This window comes from Molothrus aeneus, chromosome 8 (assembly GCF_037042795.1).
Source record: "Molothrus aeneus isolate 106 chromosome 8, BPBGC_Maene_1.0, whole genome shotgun sequence".
NCBI classification, from domain to species: Eukaryota; Metazoa; Chordata; class Aves; order Passeriformes; family Icteridae; genus Molothrus; species Molothrus aeneus.
In genome coordinates, this window is record NC_089653.1 from 28,550,220 (window position 1) to 28,575,537 (window position 25,318).

A 25,318-nucleotide genomic window follows, 5' to 3' on the forward strand; every position below is an offset into this window, starting at 1 on the left:
TTTATGCCATCTAAACCATGTCTGATACTTTGAGAACTGTCACTTTCTATTAATTACATTAAAAATGTATTTGTTTTTTAAGAACATAGTGGTATTTTTGGAAGGGTTTTTGGTACCAGAACAGTGCAATACAAGACACTCTCCAGATTTCTGCTATTGGTAACTCTGTGATTAATTCTGTTTTAAGAGTATATCATACAACAAATATAGAGGCTCTCTATTACTATCTTTTACCTGAGATAGTTCTTAGTTTTAATGAGAAGGGTGAGGGTTCAGGTTTAGTCTTTTGCTTCCTGTGTCAGCAGCTACTGCACCAGAAATGTTACCAAAAACAAATACCCATCTTGCCAACTGTTGCTGCCTGTCTTGAAAAGAATGTTCTTGTTTTCAGCAGGCCAGTATTTCATGCTTTATTCTCAATATCTAACTGCAAAAATTCTTTCAAAGCTCTTCATTTTTTTTCCCAGATATTTGGATATGCCACTCCATAATAAATGCAGCACAGGGAGCTTTCAGCAATTTTTTTAAACTCTCAACTTCCATGGAGAAATAAATTGAAAATGTAACTAATAAAGGAGCCACTGATAGAGTCTTTATTATAGAAAGAATATGATATTTTTAATGATTGTATGTGGGTTTTTAATTGTGCATCAAGACAGATAAGATATCAAGAAAATGTATCTACAATAACAGTTAAATTTCCTTGCTTTTCTCCAATAGGTCCATGTATATATTTGGGGGTTTTTCAAGTGTTCTATTGAATGACATCCTCGTGTACAAGCCTCCCAACTGTGAAGCATTCAGAGATGAAGAGCTGTGCAAAAATGCTCGTCCAGGAATAAGGTGTCTGTGGAACAAGAAACATTGTGAATCTTGGGAATCTGGACATGCTAACAATATCCTTAGAGCAAAATGTCCCAAGAAAACAGGTAAGTGAATTCTAGTCAGGTTTGTAATGCAATGTAGGAGATGGGGGTGGGCAACCCCCAAAGAAGTAACCACCTGGAAGTGGTGACTGGAATGTTAAGAGTGTTCCCCTGTGAGAATAGCCAGTGCAAGAGATCTGTTTTTTAGAAAGAAAATTCAGTTGTGCAATCCTTTTGTATTTTTCATGCAGAGAAGTAGATGCAAAAGAGCACAAGTTTAAGTTGCTAAGGCAGAGCAGAACAGTGAGAGCACAAATGGGCACTGCAAGTGATACCTGGTGTTATGGGCACATGGCACTCCTGTACCTGTGTGTGCCAGTGCCAGTAAGAGAGGAAAGCATCACTGCTTCAAGCAGATTACCTATGAAACAGAAGCATTTGTTCAGAAGAATATAGTGCAGGCACAGCTGGAAAACAAACCTGAGGCAAGCAAGCCCTTTGCAGTGTGTCAGATGAGTTCAAGTTTGTCATATGAATTTCTCTGTGGCATTGTGATGGCTGTATTGTTTGAAACAGCAATTTACTGTTATGAATAACTGTTCCAACCTATTCCTAAGCATTTTGGCTTGTCACAAATAAATTGGTTGTGAAAGTGTTGTTCTTATATGTCACATGAACAGAATATTTATCCCTGCAACAGGCACCTACTATTTTTTCTGTGCATCTTTCCTTTCAGCACAGTGTAAAATTGCTTCCCAGACTTTGCCTGTGTGCTGTGTGTACAAACTGCCATACAATTAAACTGCCAGTCTGTGTTTAATGTTTGTTGAAAAGTTACTAGCACTGCTATTAATCAACACTTCAAGACATTTTATTTTTCTGATAGCTTGTACTTGTTTCTAGACTGGCTATAAAGTCTCAAACTCAGGAAAAAAAAGGTACGTGATATAACAAAAACATTATCCAGGTACAGTTTTCTGGAAAATGGCTTTTGTACAGTGTCAGAACTTTTAGAGATCTACAGTCTAGAAAGTTTCATCTATATAAAAAAGGCAAAAAAAACTTGTGGCATTATATTCCAAAGTAATACAGATAAAAGTGGATTTTATAAAAAGCTGATCATAGCAACAGGTGTTTATAAAAGCCAAACAAAACAAAGCACAGACAGGCTGAAGGAAAATTAAAAATTTGGAGCAGTTTCTCAAGTCCAGGTGCTGCAGTGGAAATAAAGTACAACTCAACTTGGAAGAGATGAGGTCTGTATAATTCCAGTTCTGAAGAAGTTGTATGGACAGCACTGTTTCACTGCTGTCATACTCTTCCAGTTTCAGGTGGTAATTTTTTGCCAAAAGTGAATTTTTCATATATTCTTTTACATTACTTGGCTCAGTTGTTACCTGGTTGAGAGTATCATCTGCGAAACTGCTGATGGTCAATATTTGAAGGAGAAGCAGAAATTTTAGTGATTTTCAAAAGATCAATTCTTGGATGACAAGACTTTCCTGGCAAGAGAATCTTTTAAGCTTGCATGCACCTGAAACTAAAGGAGCCAAACCAAACAGGAACTAAACACAGTAATCAGCATAGGAGATGATACAAATTCTCCTATTTTGCATTATGATGATTTTTAAAACCTCGCCTCCTTTAAACTGAAGTAATAGTTTGTGTCTTAAATGATTTTACATAACCTAAATTTTAGTCCAAGTCCCATTATTAAGAATATAACATTAACTCTTTTTCAAATACTTTTTGTAGCTAAAGGACAGAGCTTTAACTTACCAGTCATTATTAGGTTTATAAATTAATTTACAAAGATTTAAAATGTCCATGTCTTGCTAATATCTGTCTTAGATTGTTTTATTTACTGCTTTTATCTTGTCTTCTTGCATAGCCATCTAATATTTTTTATAGAATCCTACATTTGAAGAAAATCTTTATTCCATGTTAAAAGAGTGAAGGAAAAATACTTGAAAAAAGTTTTTCATACTCTTAATTTCTGCATTGTGCTAAGAGAGCTTTCATGCTGTAAATCAGTGAATATTCTGTTAGTTGATATGAGACTTACGAACCTTCAAATAAAGTTGGTGCTGAAGGAATTTTTAAAGGAGCAAATCCTATTAACTGAATAGAATTCATTTCCTACAGTAACTTAAACCCTTATGAATGGCTAGAGTTCAAATGAAGGCCGTAACAGGAAAAGCTCTGAGGAAGTGTCAGAAACGTGGCGTTATTCTCCTTTTCTCTGTTTGGTTTGTGTGGCAGCTGCTGCCGACGACAGATGTTACCGGTACGCGGATTGCGCCAGCTGCACCGCCAACACCAACGGCTGCCAGTGGTGCGACGACAAGAAGTGCATTTCAGCAAACAGCAACTGCAGCATGGTGAGTCCTCGCAAATCTGAGCATGTTAGCAGTACTTTTCCTTTCCTAGGTCTAGTAGATTAGGAGTTGCTTGTTTTCAGCGCAAACAAAGTTGTTTTCCAGGCTTTTGAGCTAAAAGTGTTGTGGAAGGGAGAGTTGGACTGCAGCAAAAAAAAATCTACTTCAGAGTAAAACAAGTATTTTTCAGGAGTGTGTTGCCTACTATATATGCCTACTATATATTTCTGAAGAAAAATACTTTTATCCCCTAATTAATGACATTCAAAAAGTCAGAGCCATTGTTAACTTGGATTTTGTGCTTTTGTGGTGTACAGTAGACAGGCAGAAACCATGGAATTCCATCAAGGGTGCTGTTTGGTTTTTCCCCTTTTAAACATGACCACACCAGTCTCATTAGTCATGGTCTTCTGATCATCGATCATCATAGAAATGGTTTTCTTTGTCATGGAGTCACTTGTCATCTCATAAAAGGAATATGAGCTTCTGTAACCATGAGGTCCATTGGCTTGTGATAATTTGGTTCTGATCTTTTTAACTACAAGCCATCAGATCACATAGATTTGTGCAAGTTTATAGTTTTCTCTTTTTCTTATTGCCTAGTGCCATGTTTTATACTTTATGTTGTTGTTCACCAGCTGCTTCATTTCTTTCTTGTTCATTTGATTTTTGTCAAGCTTACAACAGTGTTTTAGCATTATAAATTTTGCCTCCTTACACTTTTCAGCTGTCCACAGACACCTGGCTGTACTTGAGTTCAAAATCCTTTCTTGACACACTTTCATTAGTAAAAGTATCTTGCTCTCTGGCTTGAACCTGATGCAAATCAATCTTGTTCTCCAGACAAATTAAGGTGTGAGTTGGATTGATTGTGACTCAAATCTTGCCCGTTCAGGGTGAGCACAGCCAGCTCTAATCACTGGCATTTGTAGCTAGTCACTACTAATAAAAGCAATGCAGACACAAATTCATCAGTAGTCATGTTATAAGTCTGTCAGAGGGATTTCACATTCCAGGCACTAATGGTTAGTTTCCTTTGTGATCTTCAAGGGCCCTTCTTTTCCTGACACATTGTTCTCCATTAGGTGCTAATTTTCTAGCTGTGGTTTTCGGCTCTTGAACAAGGAATAGTTGCTAAGGAGCAGACCATCTTCATTCCTAATAAATGATCCCTAATAAATGTGGAGCACTAGGTATTTTAGCACAAACTTCTTGTTTCAGTGTCCTTCTTTGACAATCTTTCATGACTAAGATTGTCAGCTTTATTAGCAAATGATGCTCCAGTCTGCTCTGTATCATTTCCTGTCTTTTATTTAGGGTTTGAAGTGGATAGCAAAGGCTGTTAGTGTAGTTACTAAAGAATGGGGTAGCAAAAAATCATCAAAATGACTTCTGGAAAGAGGTGCTATCATAAATGGGAAGTGGCTGTTGCAAAATGAGTCTATTGGCCGTGAGATGATGGAAGCAGAATTTTGCAGCTTCAATAAAACCCACCAAAATAGCATCAACAGAATGGCACCATGTGGAAAACCAGAATGGATCAGGCTGATTATCCATTTTCATAGACTGCTACTTCTGGACTAGGCCCACAAATGGAAATGTTGTGACAGCACTGTGATGGTAATATGGGATAACAAGCTGTAGACTTAGGAACATCACAAGGAGCCTTTGCAGCTGTACAAAGGCCTTGATTTATGACTTAGATCAAAGAACTCCAGATGAGAATGGCAATAATCTTTTATAAAAATCTGCTGCTGCTGCTGCCTCAAGGAAACTGGCCAGTTTACTAAAGATGTGCTGTCAACCAGTTTGGCATTGGCCTCATGGTCACAGATAGATGCAAAGCAGACACTGCAAAGCGTGGCTACTCTGCTGGTTGGAAGGCCTGTAAAATATGGACATTTCCCTGAAGTAACTCTAGTTGGACAGATTGACTTCGTGATTAGTGCTAATGTGTTGATGATGCACATTCACCTGCCTGTGCTCACCCTCTGATGTGAGCCAGCACATTAGCAGGACACTGTATTCCCCTCCTGTGCAGACTCATGCATCATCAAGGTATAGATCATACAGATAATGTATGTATGTCACATTCATATCTGATGTCATTGCAAGCAGAAGCTTGCAATGCCTGGTTGATCTGAATCTGCTTAATATGTTTATGAAACTGTATTCACCCTCTATGTCTGCACATAAAATGCTTTATCTTGCATCCTATGAAAATGATACTCCCTTGCTGCTGATCATGTTGTGCAGAAAATGGACTATATTTTTTAATGGAAACAAGTCTTTACCAAAAAAAAGGAGAAAAAAAAAGAAAAGGCTTTGTGGGAGAGATTAATTTCATTTTAGATTGCTGCTCCTTTACAAGATGTCATTTTTCATGAAGTAGTACCGTGGAGGAGTAAGCTCCATGAAGGCAGAATCTTCTTGTACTTTACCAAATAAAATGGTAAATTGCTGGAGAGGCTGACTGATTGCAATAAAATGCAGTTTTCTCTACTGAGGAAGACCAGAGAGAGATTGAATTTCAGAGTAAAAAAATTTACTTTATCGATTTTGTTTAATTTCTGAGGAGAAAAAAAGAATTGATTAAGTAGCCTTAAAGAGAGCCTTAGTATGTTGAGGCATAGCTGAATTATTTTATTTCTGCCTCCACCCAGTATTGCATTTTTGAAAATGTCATTGCCTTCAAAAGCTCCAATGGGGGGCATGTTCCTATAAGGGGGGCATGCTTCCTCTTTGACTGAATTTCTTGTGTGTTGGTTCATGTGGAGACATGTGCAATACAGTAAAGCCCCCGTTGGTGACAGTTACCTAAACACAGCCTAGAATGGTGTGTGATTTAAGAGTTCTTTATCTGAGTGTGGCAACATAAAACAAACATTGTCAAATCCATGAAGGGGATGATAAAGAGCATTTTGCCAAGGAAATGGGATACTAGAGGAGGCTTCAAAGAGATCTATCGTCCTACATTAATAAATATTTTTACACAGTGCCTTAAAGACAAGAATCCCTGGGGTTTTTTTCGTGTTTGCATTGCTTCCAGAAAGCTCCTTCTTTCACAATAGGAGTCCTTGGATGATACACTAATACCAAGAATAGTAATCATGCTAATCTGCCTACATTTGAGGAATTCAAAGAATAGTCAAGAGAAAATATATAAAGTAATAGAAGGAAATATGAATAGAATCAAATTTATCTTGGAGGAAACAGAGAAAATTTATGAGTAAGAAGTACTCAATAGCAAGTTCTGGGAGTAGCTTCAGGGAAATAATAGTGAATCTATAAATTGATAATTTACATTTACACTAGGAAAACTAGACAAGGTTATACTGTTAACCTGAAAAAATCCAGGAGGAGGAGAGAGGTACATAATTTAATAGTGATTTCTGAAATTCTAAGATAAACTACTGTAGTATTTTCATTCTCCAGTAAATATTCAGAAAATCACTGCAGTTCATAAGTCTGTCTATATACTACCATATCAGGATCAGTACTTAAAAAAATCTAAGTAAATCAGACATGAGGGAGGCTTTATACATAACATGATTTACTCATGCTTTGGAGTGTAAACATTATAAATATCCTACAGCAATATAGAAGTTCTGTAACAGATGGACTGTCATCTTTCTGAATTTCATTGGGTTCGGTAGTTTAAGTTATAACCTTAATATTGTGTTAATGTGAATTACCTATTGGAGTCACATCTACATTGAACTAATGAGATTTTCAGGCAAACAGTGTTTAAATTGGATTTAAGGGAAATAAATGCTGGGAATAAGGGAATACAGCAAAGAATATTATTATAGAACAGTCACTAGTACTTTGAATTTTATTTTAAACATTAAATAACCAGCACACAACAAGCTTCATGATTAGAAAGAAATAGAACAAATATCTCAGCTTAGGTGGAAAATTGTAATCTGTATGTAATACTACTGAAGAGTATATAATTTTAAAAAGAAATCTGAATGCTTAAGGGTATGTCAAAATGAAATGTTAAAAGTGAGTATTAGTTGAGCAAATGTAAAGGAGCAGATGGTGGTTACTTGTGCTCTAAAATTCACTTTAAAGCATCTCTCAGGAAGTTTTGTGAGTATGTTTCATCACTGAGGGAAACTAAATTTTGGGTTTGTACCGAAGTTTTTTTTTTGTGCTTTACTGTTGTGTGCATTTTTGGCCTAGATAGTAACAAGTCTGTTACTTGCTGGCATTGCCTTTGTCTCTGTTTCGTGTTCTGGTGCAGATGCCTGCACCTAGACCTGCTTCTCTGGTTCTTTTTGCTTTCACAGTAGCCTTCCCTATAGAACAGAAGAAAGTCAGGACCTCTGAAAACAAACTTACTGGTAGGCATCTGATCCATTCAAGGCAAAAAATAAAAATAAAATAAAAAGCCTCAACAGCAGTGTTGTGCAACTGGAGTGAAGCTGGTTTTGTGTGAGATTGAGAATTCACTTTCACAAATGCATTATTTCAGGACTTTGAAAAAAACAGAAATAAAAGGAGACAGCTTTTCTCCCCCCTGCCCTATCACTGCCATATTCCAGTGCCAACCACTGTGTAACTTATTGTCATGCAGTCCCTTTCCAAGTTGTTTAATCATACTCCTGGAGAGTAATAGAAAGGAAAGTAACCAACATTTTCAATAAATCATGCATTTGCTATCCAAGTACAATCCATTATTGCTGCCGTGTATTATTTTAATCTTTTGTTGTTTAAGAGAGACAAGACTTGTTAGGGTTTGACACGAGGGACTCCCAGAGGTCCCTTCCAATCTCAACTGTTCTGTGAGTATAAAGCTGTCTTGCATTAGGACTTACTTTAATTATTACCTTGAAATTAAGTTGGTAGAGAGAGCCTTATAGGTGAGCTGATGAATTGGCTGAGGATTTAGGGCAGTTCATTAAATCAGGTATCAATACAATGTCTTAATTAAAAGTACTATGCAGGGGGAAGAAAGATTTGTGTTCAAAATGTCTAACTTGGAAGACCTCAGTTCTCAGGAAAAAAACCAAACACTGACCAAATCCAATAAAAGCCCCCAGGTAATAATTCTTTCAGTGTTTACTGCTTTCCTTCTATGCTAAGGTACCACAGGAATAAAGTTATCCCTGGTTTTATATTGTGTGTGGAGCATATTCTTGCACCTTCAGTCAGTTATATGTAATTATTTTGCACCTTGTGCCATTTTTTATGTTCTGTTTAACTATTTTTCTTGCTTTAACCTGCATAGGATGAAATAATTTAGGGAAAGTATTACCTTAAAGTAGCTAAGAAATAAATATTTAGTTTAGTTTTTTAAGCTCTTCCTGCTCTCTGTACAGGGAATTGGCCTCTTCAATTTGACACTCAGTTGTGTAGAACAAGTGGGGTGGTTTGTACTCTAGTGTTGCATTCTGGCTCTGGTAAAGGATTCTAGATAAAGAGCTTAAATTCAGCCCAGCTTTTAGGTGGCCATGACTTTCTGGGAAGGATCTACCTGCTCTGTATTTCCATTTTGACTTGTATTCTTTTAGTAGATGTCTGCTTGAGATGCTGCTTTGTCTGCTTGTTTTTACAGTCGGTTAAAAACTACACGAAATGTCATGTGAGGAATGAGCAGATCTGCAATAAACTGACGAGCTGCAAGAGCTGCTCCCTGCACCTCAACTGCCAGTGGGACCAGCGGCAGCAGGAGTGCCAGGCACTGCCTGGTAAGGGGCCACTGCTGCTCACAGCTGCTTGCAAACCTGAGAAAGCCTCCTCTGTTCTTGCCAGAGAATGTTTGTTCATAAGCAGCCATGGGTTTGTTTTATTTGTGCTCGCTTCTCTTGCCTGTCTGTGCCTGTGCAGGTGAACCCAGATGTGATTTCAGCCCTGACTCTGGGGTGTCAGTGCTACCTTTAATTGTGTCAGGCAGATAATGGCATTAGTGAAGGCACAATGACTGTGCCTCTGCACAGGCAGAGATGAGCCCTGGCCTGCAGGGAGCACTGAGTGCAGAGGTGAATGGCCATTCTGGGGCCTTACTGCTCCTTGGACACTGACATTGTTCCTTTTGCTAGCTGGGGTTTTACCTGAAAAATTATCATTCAATTATGCTTCAATTTTCCTGTGCAGATGGAGCCCAAGATCTAGTTTCTTGGTTGTCTAATGTTGGTACTAATATAAAAGCAGTGAATATTAAAATGCTAATGTGAAATATTCTCAGAAGGTGACTGTTAACATTCTGAAGTAGTATTTATTTTGTATTCATAACTACATATATAAAGTTAGATGTCAGAACCTTTTCCATTTGATCTTTATGTCCAGATGAAGTTAATGAATACTTTTTTTTACAGAGGTGATTCATTAAATAACAATTCTCTGCAGTTCAAAACTCTATTTATGTAATCTCTGTAGATTGACTATAACAGTTGCTCTTACTTATCTTTAAATAGTTATCTGAGTCTGAGTAATGCTGTAAAATGTTGAAGAGAGATGTTATCTGAATTTTCTATCATTTGGATTGCATTGGTATTTAGGCAAATAGAAAATGCAAAGGCATGATAAAGCAAGGATAGTGTAAAGTTGTGATTTCTTAATTCTAGGACAGTTAGATTTCGAAATTTACATAACACTTAAATAAAAGGAGTTGCTAAAACTATTATTTATGTACATAATCTTATCTTAATATTTAGTTATGCTCAGTTCTGAATACAGGGAAGAAATAGTGGCATAAAAATATTATGCTGAAACTTAGCAAATATCTAAAAATAATTTTTTAAGTTCTTAGAAGCTTCCTTCTGTAACAATACAGTATTCTGGTGATGATACTTGCTATTTCAGAATTTACGTGATGTGAGAAGGGAAATTGAGTGTGGGATGCAATTTAGATTTATGATCTCAGGAAGATAAAATCCAGACTCCCTTGGGTTTTTTAAAAGTTTTTTCTGAATCAGTTTTAATTGTATGCTTTTTGCACCAGCTCACCTGTGTGGGGAGAGATGGAATCACATTGGAGATGCCTGCCTCCACATAAATTCCAGTCGGGAAAGCTACGACAATGCCAAACTGTACTGCTACAATTTGAGTGGAAATCTCGCCTCATTAACAACCTCAAAAGAAGTGGAATTTGTTCTGGATGAAATACAGAAGTATACACTTCAGGTAACTTGAGGAACTGTAATTGGTGTTTATGTGAAACAAATTGGCTTTGAGAAATCTCTTCTAGGGTATTGTCCAAATAGAGCAAAGTTTATGCCTTCAAAGAAATGTGCTAAATGGTGCTAAAGACTGATATAAGTCACATGTAGCATATTAAGGTTTGAAAAAATCTTAAGATTTAAAACAAATCACACAGCAGCTCCCAAGGTTTCCCCTTACCAGATTTAAATGCTAAAAGTTTCCGTTTACTTGGAAGAGAGTATTTGCTCAAGAGAATGCCTGGAACACTGATTTTGTGTCCTGGTTTCAGCTGTGATAGAGGTAATCCTGAAATTCAACACAGGCAAAGGCAGTCCCCAGCAATAGGGATGCATAACCTCCATGCACCAGTACAGGTGTAACTTCTCCAGAAAAGGCAGTTTGCTCTGTAACTGGTTTGTGGGATCAAAGGGTCACTGAGAAGCTGCGCTAGTGTGCAAAACATGTAGCAATTCCTAGCAGTACTGAAATTAGCTGGAGCTAATTAGCTTTCTCTAATGATGGTGGGGGGAGAGAGAGAGAGCTGAAAACTCTTCCATGCCTCTGGCAAATACAGCAATACACCAGAATATTCCTTAAAAAAGTGATCCATATTACTTTTGTGAAGTGTGGAACTAGAGAAGAGAAGAAAAATCATCTCTCACTGGGTGGTCAGGTTCAATTTTTTGGCAATTAAATATTCAAATACTTTTTGTGATGTTTAAACATCACTGGTTAAAGTATATGAAATGTAAAAATGCTCAGAAATGTGAAACCCAGCAGTGCACACTCAGATGGGGTGTCGTAGCAGAATATGATTCAGATTTTTCAAGCAAATCAGTTGTTCTTAGCAAGGGACATTTTTGGGAGTGTGTATTTAGTTTTGTAGAACATGCAGCACTTTGTCCGTATAAAATCTTCAAATTTTTAAGTAGCTTGAGATTTTTAAAGTTACAGGAAAATGAAAGATAATTGTGGATAATAATTAAAGCTTATATCAAACTAGTATGTGATTTATGAAGTTGTTTTGCTGCAGAGGAATTGGGATCATTCAAAGGAAATAGCAGTTAAGGGTTGCCTTTATGTTATTTCTGAATCTGAAAGCAAGAGCTTAGGGACACACATTCTGGACAAAAGTAGTCTTTTATCCTTTTTTAGCATTCCACTGCAAAATGCAGATTCAAACATAGGTTATGTACTTGAGGTTTTTGTGTTTTTTCCCAAGTAAATAAAGGAACTGGACAGAGGAAGTATTTTTTACTAGAAATAAACTTTTTTTCCTATTTTTTTGCTAATGAAGGAGAGAAATCATTCTGTGTCAGAAGTTCTTCTCTGATACTGTATTTACTGCAGCCTTGAGACACATTTTGTCTGTCCACTCTTTGATGAGTTAATGTTGAAAATGTAATTGAAACAAAAGCAACAACAGAATAATGTTGGCAACATGATTGCTATGGTTATTTATTTTACCACCTTTTTTCCTTTTTGCTTTCCTTTCCCCTGATTCCTATTAAAATACTGCACAGGATGCCTTCAAATCTAATAAAGTGTGATAGATTATTGTTATGACTGATTTTGCCTGACTGGCTTGAGGTGTGGATAAGAAAACGCTTGTTGTAGTGTTTGGAAGCAAGATTTTTCTTACATTTCAGAGCTTAGAACTTCTGCAAGGTGACATCCTCCTGAGCATATCTTTATTTAAATGAAGTACATCCTGAGCCAGCGTGGTGATGTAAATTTGAGATACCTCAAATACAGTTTAAGCAATTGTAGACAAATTTATTCGCTTTAAAAAAATCTATCTTGGATTAAACAATCATTTAGCTGTCAGAACCTCTAATGAAATTCTGCCATGAATTATCCTGGTGTTTTCAGTGGCACTTGGAAAGGAAAAGATCTTTTTTCATTCATATCTATCTGTCCAGCTGCATTTACTCAGTGTGATACATCCTAAATGTGTTATCAGGTGTGACAGAGGCTCTCTGAAACTTCTTGATCTTCTTTTGCCTGCCTTTCCCTCTCCAACTGCAATCATAATGATTTAAAGAGTGAGATTTCATTTTAGATGGCTTTTTTCTGTAACAGGTGTTGGTGGGGAGTTCACAAATGGAGTCAGAGCTGCTGTAAGGTGAACACGGTGGTTTAAATCTCTATTATCTGCAGTAGAGTTTGACTTGGGTGGGTAAATGTTGAAGGCTTTAAAATCTTTAGCCTGAGAAAGAAAAAAAGGTTTCAGTTTCACCTGAAAACAAAAAAACAACTTTTCAGGATTAATGAATGTGTCAGAGCAGCATTTGGAAATAAGAATATGATTCGGACTTTATCTCCTTGTTATTTGGTATTCTTATGCTGAGAAATGGAAAGCAACTTAGGTAGCTGTTGTGTATTTTACAAACTGTCAAATAGTATCCGTAAATCTACAGCCTGGGAGGACTTCAGCATTCTTTATTGTTAGAAACATCATGTGATTTTGTAGATCGTTTCCTAATATGCAAAGTCCCTCTTCTGGGACAAATTTAGGACAATTTCTTTATCATGTTTAGAATAATACATTGATGTGTTGGGAAGATTCAGAGGGAGGGGGCTGCCATTGTCTCCATACCCTCTCCAAACCTCATTGTGTATAAATAATTTCTCCTAATCCCAATACTAAACTGGAAATCAATAGGTTGCCTCCTTTTAAAGGATAAGGAGAAGATTCATTTGGTACTAAAGAAAGGGACAAAACAAAGATCTGTGTGATATGAACTCAAAACACTGTTGAATTTGCAAATGTATTTTAAAATTCTCACCAGCAGTTTAAAGTCAAGTTCGTATTGTTCATGAAAAATAAACTAAATTTTGTCAAAGAATGCCAAAGTAAACACAATGGATAGGCTGCAGATTCCCACACTAAAGAGAAATTACACTTAATGTTTTTTTCTTACATGCTTTTATTGACCTAGTAAGCAAAATATTATGAAAGGGAAGATTTGAATTTCTCTGAAAAAAAGATGAAACAGCAATATGAGGTTAATTTATTGTTCCTGCTAATATTCAAATGTTGTATATTCATTTAAAAGTGCAATTAGCTCTCTTGGGAGTTTGCTTGCTACTGTGGGATTTAACTAAAAATAATAATTTTCTTGTTAGCATGCAATAAATTCTGAGAAGATTTAGTTTTGGTGTAGTAAGCACAAAGGAAGAAGAGAACAGTTATACACAAAGCTTTTCATTATATAAACTGGTTGCAACTTTTCCTTTGACTCTGGGCTCACAAGGCTAAGCATCTTTTTATAAATTACACTTGAGTGTAGGTTGCAGTTAATTAGTGAGCTTTGCATAGCAATGTTATTCCTTGTTAGCTCCAAGTATTCTCTGAGGGCTCTATGTTTCTGTGGTTTGATAATGTGTGTGATTGTGGTGAAGTTGACATCTACTCTTGGTTTCTGAATTACTCCCTTTAGAACAGTTTCTACCAGTCCCACTTTCCTATTGTGGTTTTAGAAGTCTAATAAATTATTTTAGCACTTTGTCTCTATTTTACAGTTGTTGCATTGGCTATCCATTAGCTCACCTCTAGTTTAACTGTTTTCCTACATTCAGGATTGGGGGAGCTCAACTCACTTTGGATGCCCGAAAATGCCTTAAAATTGTCCCCTATAAAGAAGAAATTCCAAGAAGAAACCAAAGTCTCACTGAAATACTAGCTAGACTCTCTGTAGATAGAAATTGGGGAATTTCTAGTTTTATCAGTTTCACAGATTTCATGGTTTTTTTTAACCTATTGGACTACAGAAAAGTTTAAAAAGAGTAGGAGAATAAGGTGACCTGACACATGACTCCTACTATTAATTTCATCCAGGTAGCATCACATGTGTCTAATAGATCCAGAAACACTTATAAATCTTTCTTCCACTGCTTAAAATGTGTCAATCACTGGGTATATATTTACAAAACATGGAGTGTTATGGTATCTGACATAGTCAGAATTGCTGCAGTTAAGGAATGGAAAACCCTCCAAAGAACACACGTTGCTTCTCTTCACAGAGCTGCTTTTTCAGGAAGTAGGTTTTTTGTTCAGAATGGTGCAGAAAAGAGTCAAATTAACCGCAAGTAATTTCTCCAAATTGTGAATGTTGTGGGAATATGGGCACTGAGAGGCCACAGTATTTTCAAAGTTTAATTGTATGTTTCATCCTAGAGCAACAAATCCAGGAATTCAAACAATTCCTGAGAAGTTTGTTGAATTTTGTTTATAAGGTGTTGTAGGGCACATTACAGAAAATGAGACAGTAGTGTATTATATACTTTCAGGACAATTTGAGATCCAAAATAAAAGGAATTTAAATAAAGGTGCATATACATTTTTTGAAAGAGATATATAGTTCCTCAGTAATTTGCATAATTAAGAAACAGAGGAGGTTTTTGAGCCTCAGTGGTATTTGGCTATTCAGTAAAGGTAGTCTTGCTCACTTCACTCATCTGCAAATTATTCAGCCCTCATTTAGTTTAGTGCTGATTCAGCAGTAGTATCTGAAAAAATGTGTCATCAGTAGAAATGATCCCTTTCACTTTAGATCTCAAAGCAACTTAATCTCATTTAAATTCTCTGACTAAACAGTGGATTTAACATGAACTATTAGCTTTCTAGTTAAGGTTACACAATTTTTCTTTCTAACATAGTTCCATGATTACTATTTAAAAACAAATTAAATAGTCTGATTTAGAAAGAGAGAAGAACATATTCTTTAAGTTATTATTGATCAGTTTTTTATAGATTCCTGTTATGGCCAAAAGTTGATCTAATGTTCATCTTAATAGCTGTAGATGAGGTTACAGAATGTTCTGTTAGTATGCATTATATGATTGCAATTTTGTTCCTCTGTCAGATGAAAAATAAAGCCTTGCCTAGCAATTTTTCTCAGAATTTTGTAATTCTCAAATATTTCATGTCTCATTTAAAAAGGTTTTTTGGTAACTTGTTTTCAGTGCTATAAAAGGTGATTCTGTGAAAACAGGTAAGCTATGACTAGCTGTATTTCAAGCACAAATATAAAGTTTCTAAGATGGGCTGTGGATTCTAAAATATAGACAGAATGATATGGATGGGAGGACAAACATATTCTAGAGGCAATTCCAAATTTTAAAAAGTGTAGTGGGATAAAGCTATACAATATTTCACAATATATATTTGATTGTGTTATCCACCGCAACATTAGTAAGGCTCATGACAAATTTTCCCAAGATGGAGTTGAGCCCCTGCTGTGTATTGCATTGTTTTGTTTTTTGGTTTTTATTTTTTGTTCTGTTTTTTAAACTGATTTTTAAACTTGCCTAGAATGCTCTTTTGTGAGCTTGTTGAGTTATTGATGTTGTTTTAAAATGAATTGTATATTATATGTCACGGGAGTTTTTATAGATATGCGTATATAGAAATAGGGAACAGATCTTCAGAGCTCTCTGAAGGAGGAGAGTACTCTCTGGAGGAGTAATGTTCTTCCCACTTATATGTTGAGTAAAGATCACCTGAACTTCCAATAAATGAATTGGTTTGCACTGTATTTTTCACTCATCTGATTTGTTAAAGAACATTTTTCAAGAGGCCTGGAAGCTGGAATCTTGCATCAGCAAGTTCTGGTTCCAGAGAACTAGCAGTTTCATTTCCTTCCTGTCTGATCCTCTTCAGAGGCATCTTTGGCAAGATATTCAAAGTAAAGGAATCCGTTTTCTACACTCATTTTGCATTAAATGAAACAACCATAGAGTTCAAGTGAAGGAAGCTCAACACCCATTATTTCTTAAGCCTGAAGAAGAAACTGGATTGGCATTTTCAGTCAACACATTTTGGCATTTTCAGTCAACACATTTGAAGTCCCTTGGTTGTTTCAAGTATCTTGAGATTCCCAGCTATTCTGACTAAACCTTTCATCAGTTTGAGAGATGATTTATGCGTTTTTTTTTTTTAAAGAAATTAATTTGATAGTCACAGAGCCCTGGTGGCTGCAGGTATCTCACATAGAACTTGCTGAATGCTCTTGTTGTGATTTGATTTTTCCTGTTGGCGTCCATGCAGTGCAGCTGCAATCATTTTTGCTGATAAACTTTGATGATGTCCACACACACTCTCTGCTGTTGCCAGCAGTCTTCACCTGTGGCCCACCACATGATGGAATTGATGCCACATAATTGAATATGCATGTTAAGCACATCATTGGAACATTTGGGAGGCCTTACTTGGATAATCTGTGCTTGGCATCCTAACAGCACGGCCTGAGTGGGCCTGCAAGGTCACAGTTTCCATGGTGTGCATTTGATAACGTGCTCATCAGCATTTGGGTCTGTACTTTGATGCTTTATCCTAACAGAGAGCCAGAGATGGTACATATGGAATTTGAGATCCCTGACATGATGACTGTAAGCTGTCCAGATAGTCCAGCTATTAAGAATGATTATGACTGGGATATGTGTTGCTTTTGCTGGAAGTCTTTTGTTTCAGGGATGCTGCTTTTATCTCCTGTGGCTGCTTTGGCTTTCATGATTCTCCCTGGGACTTTGTCATCATTAAAGGGGTTCCAAGACAGTCTCCTACTCAAATGGAAGAATTTATTTCCAAATATCACTGCTGCACTGTCAGTTTTCATTATTGGCTCACATACTTTTTCACCATAGCTAGAATATGATCCCTGGTTTTTTTATATACTGATGCTGAGGCCAAATTATTTGGCAGTGCAATTGAAACAGTCAGTAATATGTTAAAGATTCTCTTGGCTGGAATCCCTCAATCCCAAAGTAGGCATGTAGGGTTGGTTTTATGTGTGTGTTTGTCAGCAATTTATCCTGCCTAAGCCCTTGACATTATTTCATGTGCTTGGTGTGCACACTCAGCATCTACAGGGACCTGTGTAGATCTATGTGTACGTATTTAAGGTCTTCTGGTCCATGTGGACCACATACAAAAACAGGAATCTAGCCAACTAAACAACAAATAAGGCAACAGATGTATTATCTACCATTTTCCAGATGCCCAAGTTCCACTTTTACTGCTTGCATCATGTTCTTTCTGGTGTTGAGGACATGTGAGTCCTCACAGTCCTCACATACACCTGGAAAGTTGATCACCTGGGGTAGCAATCGAGTTAGGAAGTAAATACTGAAGTAAGACACAAAGTGGTAAAATTGCTGAATGTTCTTGTTGCTGTTTAAGAGTCTCCCAGAACACATCTTATGGAATGGAACTTTTCTTAGTCATTTTCTGGTTTATTTAAAATTGTGTCCCCAAGTGTTAGTAGGTAAAGCAGTTTTTGTAGTACAGAAGCAGAAGAGAGCATAGGGAGTACATATTAGGGAGGTCAGGAATCTGGCCAACTATCTACCTACTGATTCTTTTAAAAGGTATTTACCACTGGTATTTTTGAAACAAAATTAATAATCCTTCATATTTCAATTTGCTCTATCTAACAAGTTGGGAAAAAAGAAGGAATGCTCTGATAGTGTGTAGAATGAAGAGTACTGAAAGATTTTCTTTTCACCCATGGGTTAAACCTGAGTGGCCAGAGAAAATGTGAGATCAAAGGTGAAAGATCAGTGATAGAGAATGGCAGTAACTCTTGGTTCACTTGTGGAATACATAGCTCTTTAACAATGGCAGATTCCCTTTAGATGTATTATAGTGTTTTACTTACCTTGTAAATTACCCTTACTTACCTTGTAAATTAAACCAGTTGTGAACCTAATTCACAATCAGATCAATATCTCTGCTTTGGAGCTGACAATGTGTATCCTCTGCCTGGGCAGGGCAGCTGGGTTTGGTATTCTGGCACCCACCTGCCATCATGTACCTGTCACAGCCCAGTTGTCTCTCTGTATCTCTCTTCTGTGTGTTTAAACTGGGCTTAATGAAAACTGCCTGCACAGAGATTACATGTGGAAATGTGTTTGGTTTGGATATCTGGAGATTTTACCAAACACCAATGGTGGCAAGTAATGCATGTAGATTTATCCTGGAACAAGCAAATGCCTTTTTTCCTTAAAATCTGCTTTTTCACTTGCTAGGAGTGTAAAGATGAAATGATAAAAATCAGTAGAATTTGTGATGCAGTTTTACTGATACATCCGAAATATTTTTTAAAAATGTGTGTTTTTAGTTTTTTCTGGGCTATGTTTTATAACTTATAAATCATAATCAAAGTATATTCAATGTGTATTTAACAGCATTGGAAATGTAAATGTGCCACTTTTATATCTGTCTCTGAATTGCCTAAAGTTGATCAGTATCAGCATTATGGACTTCAGAGGATGTAATATTGATCCTACTTTTTCCTGAAATTTGATTTCTCCGAATTGCTGTTAAGATATGTGTATTTCATTATCCACAGTGGCCTAGCAATTAGTAATTGTACAGTAGCCACTGGGAAAAATACCAAACAATTTCATTATGACCAATAATAGAAATCAGGATTGTCTTTGAACAGAATGCAGGGTTTTAGTTGAAGAGAAGCATATAGTGAGTGGAGGTTTTTTTGGGTTATTTTGGATGTTCAGCAAGATAGAAAAATTAAGATAAAACCTGTGTCGACAATGATTGATGAGATGATAAAGTAAGATAAAAAACATGGTGAATTTTGAAAGTGTGAAGTTGTTGCTGTTGAACTATTTTTTGAAATTTTTTATCAAGACAAAAAGCATTTTAAATGATTCTCTTCCATTTGTTTCATTTTCATCCCTAGAAAATTTCCCCCTGGGTGGGTTTGCGCAAGATCAACATCTCCTACTGGGGCTGGGATGACATGTCCCCTTTCACCAACACCACCCTGCAGTGGCTCCCTGGAGAGCCCAACGACTCTGGCTTCTGTGCCTACCTGGAGAGAGCAGAGGTGGCAGGGCTGAAGGCAAATCCCTGCACTGCCATGGCAGATGGCCTTGTGTGTGAAAAACCCGTTGGTAAGGAGCCTCTTTCTCCCAAGAACTGATGCCGTGGTGAATAAACAAGCTCCTTGGGGCTTCATTTGCCTAAGAGGGGTCTGGGGACAGTTTGGATTAAATAATTACAAAAATATATATATTTTTCAGTTTTTTTTTGGAAACAGCTGTAATATATTAATATTCCTAAAGCAGCAAATATTTATTTGAGAATTAGGTCATGTGGCTTTTTTGCATTACACCAGAAGTCTTATTGTTTGCCTCTAAATCAGTAATAGTGAATGGTAACAGTATCTGTAACTACATGTGGAGATCTTCAGTAATGCTGATGTGTTCTTTCTGAATCTTGCTGAACATTAATGAATATCTTAAAGCTGTAAAAGACAGACAAATCCAAAATTCTGGTTTCTGTCTTTTAGGTTTGTTTGTGTATAAAATTTACTGTGAGAGTCATTTGACCGTTCAAGTTAACATCTACTAAAATGGACTCTGTGAGCTGTCATATGAGTCATGCTCAGTTTTGCATATGAAATTTTGTAAAATATGGTTTTATTTATATACAAAAACATAAATTTGGGGCAAAATATTTATGACTAATTAAGGAAGCAACCACTTCAACAGGGATTTTTCTAATGGAATAAATGGTGAAAGAAAAAGTAGATTGAGTTTGTGTTTGAAATGATAAAATATTTGTGGTCCTTTTCCAGTCAGTCCCAACCAGAATGCCAGGCCCTGCAAAAAGCCCTGCTCCCTGAGGACAACCTGTTCCAACTGCACGAGCAATGGCATGGAGTGCATGTGGTGCAGCAGCACCAAACGATGCGTGGACTCCAATGCCTACATCATCTCCTTCCCATATGGGCAGTGTCTGGAGTGGCAAACTGCCACCTGCTCCCGTGAGTATCTTAGTGAATGTTCATCTTACTAAATATATTGTTACATTTCTTTTTCACTCAAAAGAGCTGGAGAGATTCAGCAAATTCTCTAGAGATAAAAAGATTTTCAAGTGAATGACGTTATATGGCTACTAATGTGAGAAGTCAGTGCTGAGTATGCATTTCTTAGATACAGATGATTCTTTGATGGATGGAAATTCTTTAATGATGAAATGTATTTAATCTTTTGAAACTGTGAAAAGTACTTATTCCTTTCAAGTAAAGAAAAATTGTCATGATTGTTTGTATGACCAACAAGATCCATGAGCTGGAACAAGATACTGTTAAAATTAGATAACCAATATGTAAAACTTAGACTTACACAATATCAATTTATTAAGAAGTGTGCTGAATTTTTAAAGGTTTAAGTGTTCTGATTTACTTTTTTTCAGATTCAGGCTATGCCATTTTCCTAACATGCAAAGATAAAACCAAAGTTTTAGTAAGGATAGTAGTAGTCTTGAGAATATTGTAACACAAATGCAAAAGAAGTGATCTTGGTCTTCCTTAGATTCCTCTCCCTTGCAGATGGGGATTATTAACCTTGATCTCTAATTAACTCTTGCAGATTGTTCATCCTCTCTATGGAAGTAGAAGGAATTCTATTAGGCCATCAGACAGGTAGAGGAGGTACAGAAAACTTCTGTCCTGTGTGACCAGACTGGGTCAGGCTGTGTTAATGTTCAAGGTTGCCCATTTCATCCTTTGGGGACAAGAAGCAAGTGATTTCTTACTTTGTCAAGGAGCCAGGTTACTCCCTGGATGTCCCCTTTGGAAGCACATTTCATCAGAGGTTGATGCAGTGTCTCTGGGAGCAATCTCCTCCAAATCCCTTTCAGTGAATCAGTCACAGATGCTCCTTGCCAAGCTGGGAGTGACTGGAGTCAGCCCCATGCAGTTCCAGCATCCCAGGGTTTATTGGTGCCATAATTGATGTAGATGCTGGAGTGAGCTGCCTGTGTCTTAGTTGAGGTTTGTTTAGAACAATTCCTCAGTCACTGTTGTTGAGAAGACTGGTTCTTAGAATTTTTCAGGATTTCTGAAGGGTACCTTTGGACTTTCCTTATTGCTCTGCTCTGAGAGAGTTTTTCTGGTTACTTCTGATTTCCTTTCTCTCTCCATAAGGGTTTTTTGATATCAAAGCCTTTGGAATCTTTTATTTGTGGATATCTTGTGACAGCATTAATGATCTTGACAACAACAAGCAACTTTCTTTCAGGGTTATACTTAGATCATGATTCTGTTTGAGAGGTTATGGATACAAATTAAAAAAACCCCAAAGATCACAGAAGGCAGTTACTTACTTTCACCTAAAACTTAGGAAAATACTAGGTAAAACAAGTTCTTGATGTATCTGTAAAAGGAACCATTGATATATTCTAGTCTTAGGAGAGAAAAAGAGCTGATTGTACCAGGCCACTACCTATCTGGGTTAAAGGGAAATAAGGCATAGGAAAGCTTTTCCTTCAGGCTAAACTGGCCAAGAGCCCATATTCCTCTAATTGAGGTTCCTTCTTCATCCTTAATAATCATAGAATGTAATGAACCAGGACCATGTTGAGCTTTTCTGGTAAACTTTTTGGCTAAGTTAGTAAATTTGAGGTATTATTCCAGGTTCAGTGTAACAGGTGATAGGAACATTTAATCTCCTGTCAATATGTTTGGAATAATAATTCTGTAGTTATATAAATGTTTCTTTCCTATTACCATTCACAGAACTTTTGTTCTCTTCTCCTGTATAGGAATCAATTTTTTAACTTATAAAATATTGATAGTGAGTTGTGGCAGAACTTAAATAGATTGCAAATCTGGAGATAAAATTGACAGAATACCACATAAATGATGCTTATATTTTTGAACTAGCAGATATTATGTTAACCTGAACTTTCAGTTCAGTTTATCTCTTTGTGTAGTGTTTGCACATCATATTGATTCAATTTGTTTGGGGAACATAAGAAATAGTTTTTAATTTGATTGTCATTTTTGTTAGGTCTGTAAAAGTTAATATTAAATAAGGCAAAAGGGATTTGCTATATGCCAGTTCAACATTATGTAAAGGCAATTTTGTATGAAAATGTACTTTATATTCAACAAATTAGAAAAAAAACAAGTTTCTGTGGCTGTAAGCAGTTTTCCCAGAGTTTTTTAGCATCAGATATTTTGCATTTAAACAAGAAAATGCATGTTCAAATGAAGCATGGTTCAGATATTTTGTTAGTCTAAAATGACTTGAAAATTTTATTAGGTAAATACATCATTATTGCTGCTGGAGTAATGAATTATTAAATGGATACCCTTATCAAGGGATAGTGTTTCTACTTGAAGAACAGACTGGAACTATACCTTTAAAAAAATCCTCCTTGCATTTAAAATTTTATTTTTATTTTGAATGACTAATTTCTGAGCTTTTGGATGTTTTGCTTTGAATGAAAAAAAAATTCAGACAAGCATGTATGATTTAAAATTAAAAAAAACAAACCTGAGAACTTCACATTTATTTTCACAACTTGGAATTAAAAATGAGGAATGCTGTTTTATTGGTGACATATTGTCATTTTAATGCCTACTTGCCAAAAACTTGCATTTCCACTCTTCCCTACATTTTCCATCCATTATGACTTTTGATTGAATAGCTGACAGTTGAACAATCTTGGACCACCTCTAGAATTTCAAAGAAAACAAAATTGCTGCTTGAATATCCCTTTCTTCCATCAACAATTGCTTCTCAGCTCTCCAGTTTTTCAGCTGAATGTCACTACAGATAATAGCTGGGGATTTTCACTTTTGGTTCTGCTTTCGCCTCTGTAAAGATAGTGCAGCTGATACTTCAGGGCTTTATAAATAGCAGCATGAGTATAAATAGCAGCATGAGATTTATTTGGATTGTTTGGAGTGCATCTCTGAAAGGGCAAGCCAGCCAGTGCAAAATGATGGTCTTTATTTTTCTGCTGATCTTCTAATGTATTCAAAAGCACAGATTTGTATCATTCAGTTTCAGCTCTGATTGTTTAAAACTGATTTTTCACATTTGACAATTTGCAACAATTTTTGGCCTTTTCCCATCCCTGCTATTTTCCATATTTGGGAAACTTGAAACATTTCCTCCTGTTTGGATTCCTCCAAGTCTATTGAAGAGCTCTTGCTTCAGCTTTCTGTGCTCTTAAAATCCTTTTGAGATTCACTCAGACTCTTCACTGCCTGTTTTCCTGGTATCAGCAGGTATCTTTAGACTGTGCAGTATTTTTTCTTTTTACAGCTTTCATTACTTTAAAACAATTTTAATAGTTGCTGAAGGCAGAGGAGCTAGTTTTATTCTGGTCTCAGTTAATTTATTTAGCAGTGAAATCATTCTGCTTAGTATTCCTTTTGTGGACCAGAGGAGTCCAGGTAACTGTGGGCATTATTTGGATGCAGTGTTCTGGCTGCAGCTGAGCCAAATTGAGAGGTTCCCCTCACGTAGAAGCCATTTGTGTGTCCTTCGAATAACTCTGGGAATCTTTAAATTACTTTCTTCTTTTTAAAAAGAAACTTGGATAATTCTGGCTTCACAGCAGGAGCTTACCTTCATGTGTGCTTTTAAAATTTAATTTTGAAAGCCCGTAAAGTTAATGTGAGGAGAGACAGGAACCCATAGTGATCAATGTTTGAATGAGTCTGACGTTAATTTGATCCAGTGTTACAACAATAATTAAAGAAACTAAGATATGTCAGAAAAAGCTTAAAGAAGCTTGGGAACTTTAATGGTGTTCTTGAATTTACTAAAATGTTAATTTCTTATTAATAAAAAATGACAATAACTTCAGAATAGGAATTTTATTTGGTTCTAAACAGATTTGAAATATGAGGAAGACTGTTTAATAATTTTAAATAATAGAGTATAAAAGATCTAAAGGTTTATTTAGATTTTAAAATGCAGTTTTAAAAATGAAACCTGACTGACTGATGAGAACCTTAAGATATAGTTAATTTAAGTGGGTCTGAATTATGACTTGTTGCTTGAGATGTGTGGTTTGCTAGCTTGTTTCAAAAACTGTATGTGAGAAGGCCAAGTCATATTTGTAGGTGAATACTCAGGTGACATCCAGGGCTACTTTGTGCCCAAAATAATTTTTGGTTTGAATTTGAATGATCCTGTAGTTTTTTATGTTTATAAATATTATCACTCTTACTTGGTTTATTGACCTTGTATTGAACTCTAGTTTTTCCTTTGGAAGGGCTGTTTATCTCAGTAAAATTAGTAATAAATGCATTATATACTACTAATAAGGAAGGAAAATATTTTCTTTTCTGTTTAATGAAAATGTGCAATATTCTTGTTATTCTTGTTCTGCTTAATTTTCTTTGTTGATTTGAAGTTTTTATTGTTGCACTGTGGTATAACAAACACCTGCTGTGTGATCTTTAAGGTTGCACAACTTTTAATGAAAACTGAGATATTCTTACTAGTATTACTGGTATTTTTTTAATTTGCACAAGGAAAAGTTAATTCTCCATTTTCTGTTGTAAAATCCAAGCATCTTATTTAAAAAATAATGCATTAATATTGTATTCCATGTATTAAAGCTCAAAACTGCTCTGGGCTGAGGACCTGTGGACAGTGTTTGGAGCAGCCAGGGTGTGGATGGTGCAATGATCCCAGTAACACTGGCAAAGGACAGTGCTTGGAAGGCTCCTCCAGAGGCCCAATGAAACCTGTCAGTGTCCACTCCAATGAAATGGTGCTTGATGCTACTCTTTGCCCAAAAGAAAAAAATTATGAGTGGTCTTTTATCCAGTGTCCAGGTAAGGTTTGCTTCCATTCTCTCTTATATATGAAATAAGAGTTTAAGCACACCAAAATAACGTGGTTGTTCTAAGTAATGCAAATAGTAATGGAAAACTAATTTTTTACAAAATATTTCCTAAATATAGGGTTTGTTTGTCTACTGAACACAAGTATAGGTTGACTTGTGAAATGCAGTGCAAGAAGTTTAGACAAAATTGCCATTAATTTGTAGATAAGTTTTCACCCACCCTATCCCTCCACAATTAGAAATGAAAGCATATGAATTTTCTTCAGCTCTTGCTTTCTTCTGGCTTTTGCATCCATCAA

The 25,318-nt window shown here is 36.2% G+C and overlaps 1 protein-coding gene across 3 annotated transcripts in view; it reads left to right on the forward strand.

Annotated features, from left to right (window-relative positions):
* ATRNL1 (attractin like 1) overlaps positions 1-25,318 on the forward strand; it is a 431,847-nt gene that overhangs the window by 84,071 nt on the left and 322,458 nt on the right. For all 3 annotated transcript variants that reach the window (XM_066554160.1, XM_066554162.1, XM_066554163.1), the window contains exons 12-18: positions 721-929; positions 3,129-3,247; positions 8,808-8,940; positions 10,194-10,375; positions 19,099-19,312; positions 19,999-20,187; positions 24,790-25,008. In XM_066554160.1, coding sequence (XP_066410257.1) covers positions 721-929; positions 3,129-3,247; positions 8,808-8,940; positions 10,194-10,375; positions 19,099-19,312; positions 19,999-20,187; positions 24,790-25,008 — 1,265 coding nt within the window. The remainder of the gene's footprint in view (positions 1-720; positions 930-3,128; positions 3,248-8,807; positions 8,941-10,193; positions 10,376-19,098; positions 19,313-19,998; positions 20,188-24,789; positions 25,009-25,318) is intronic.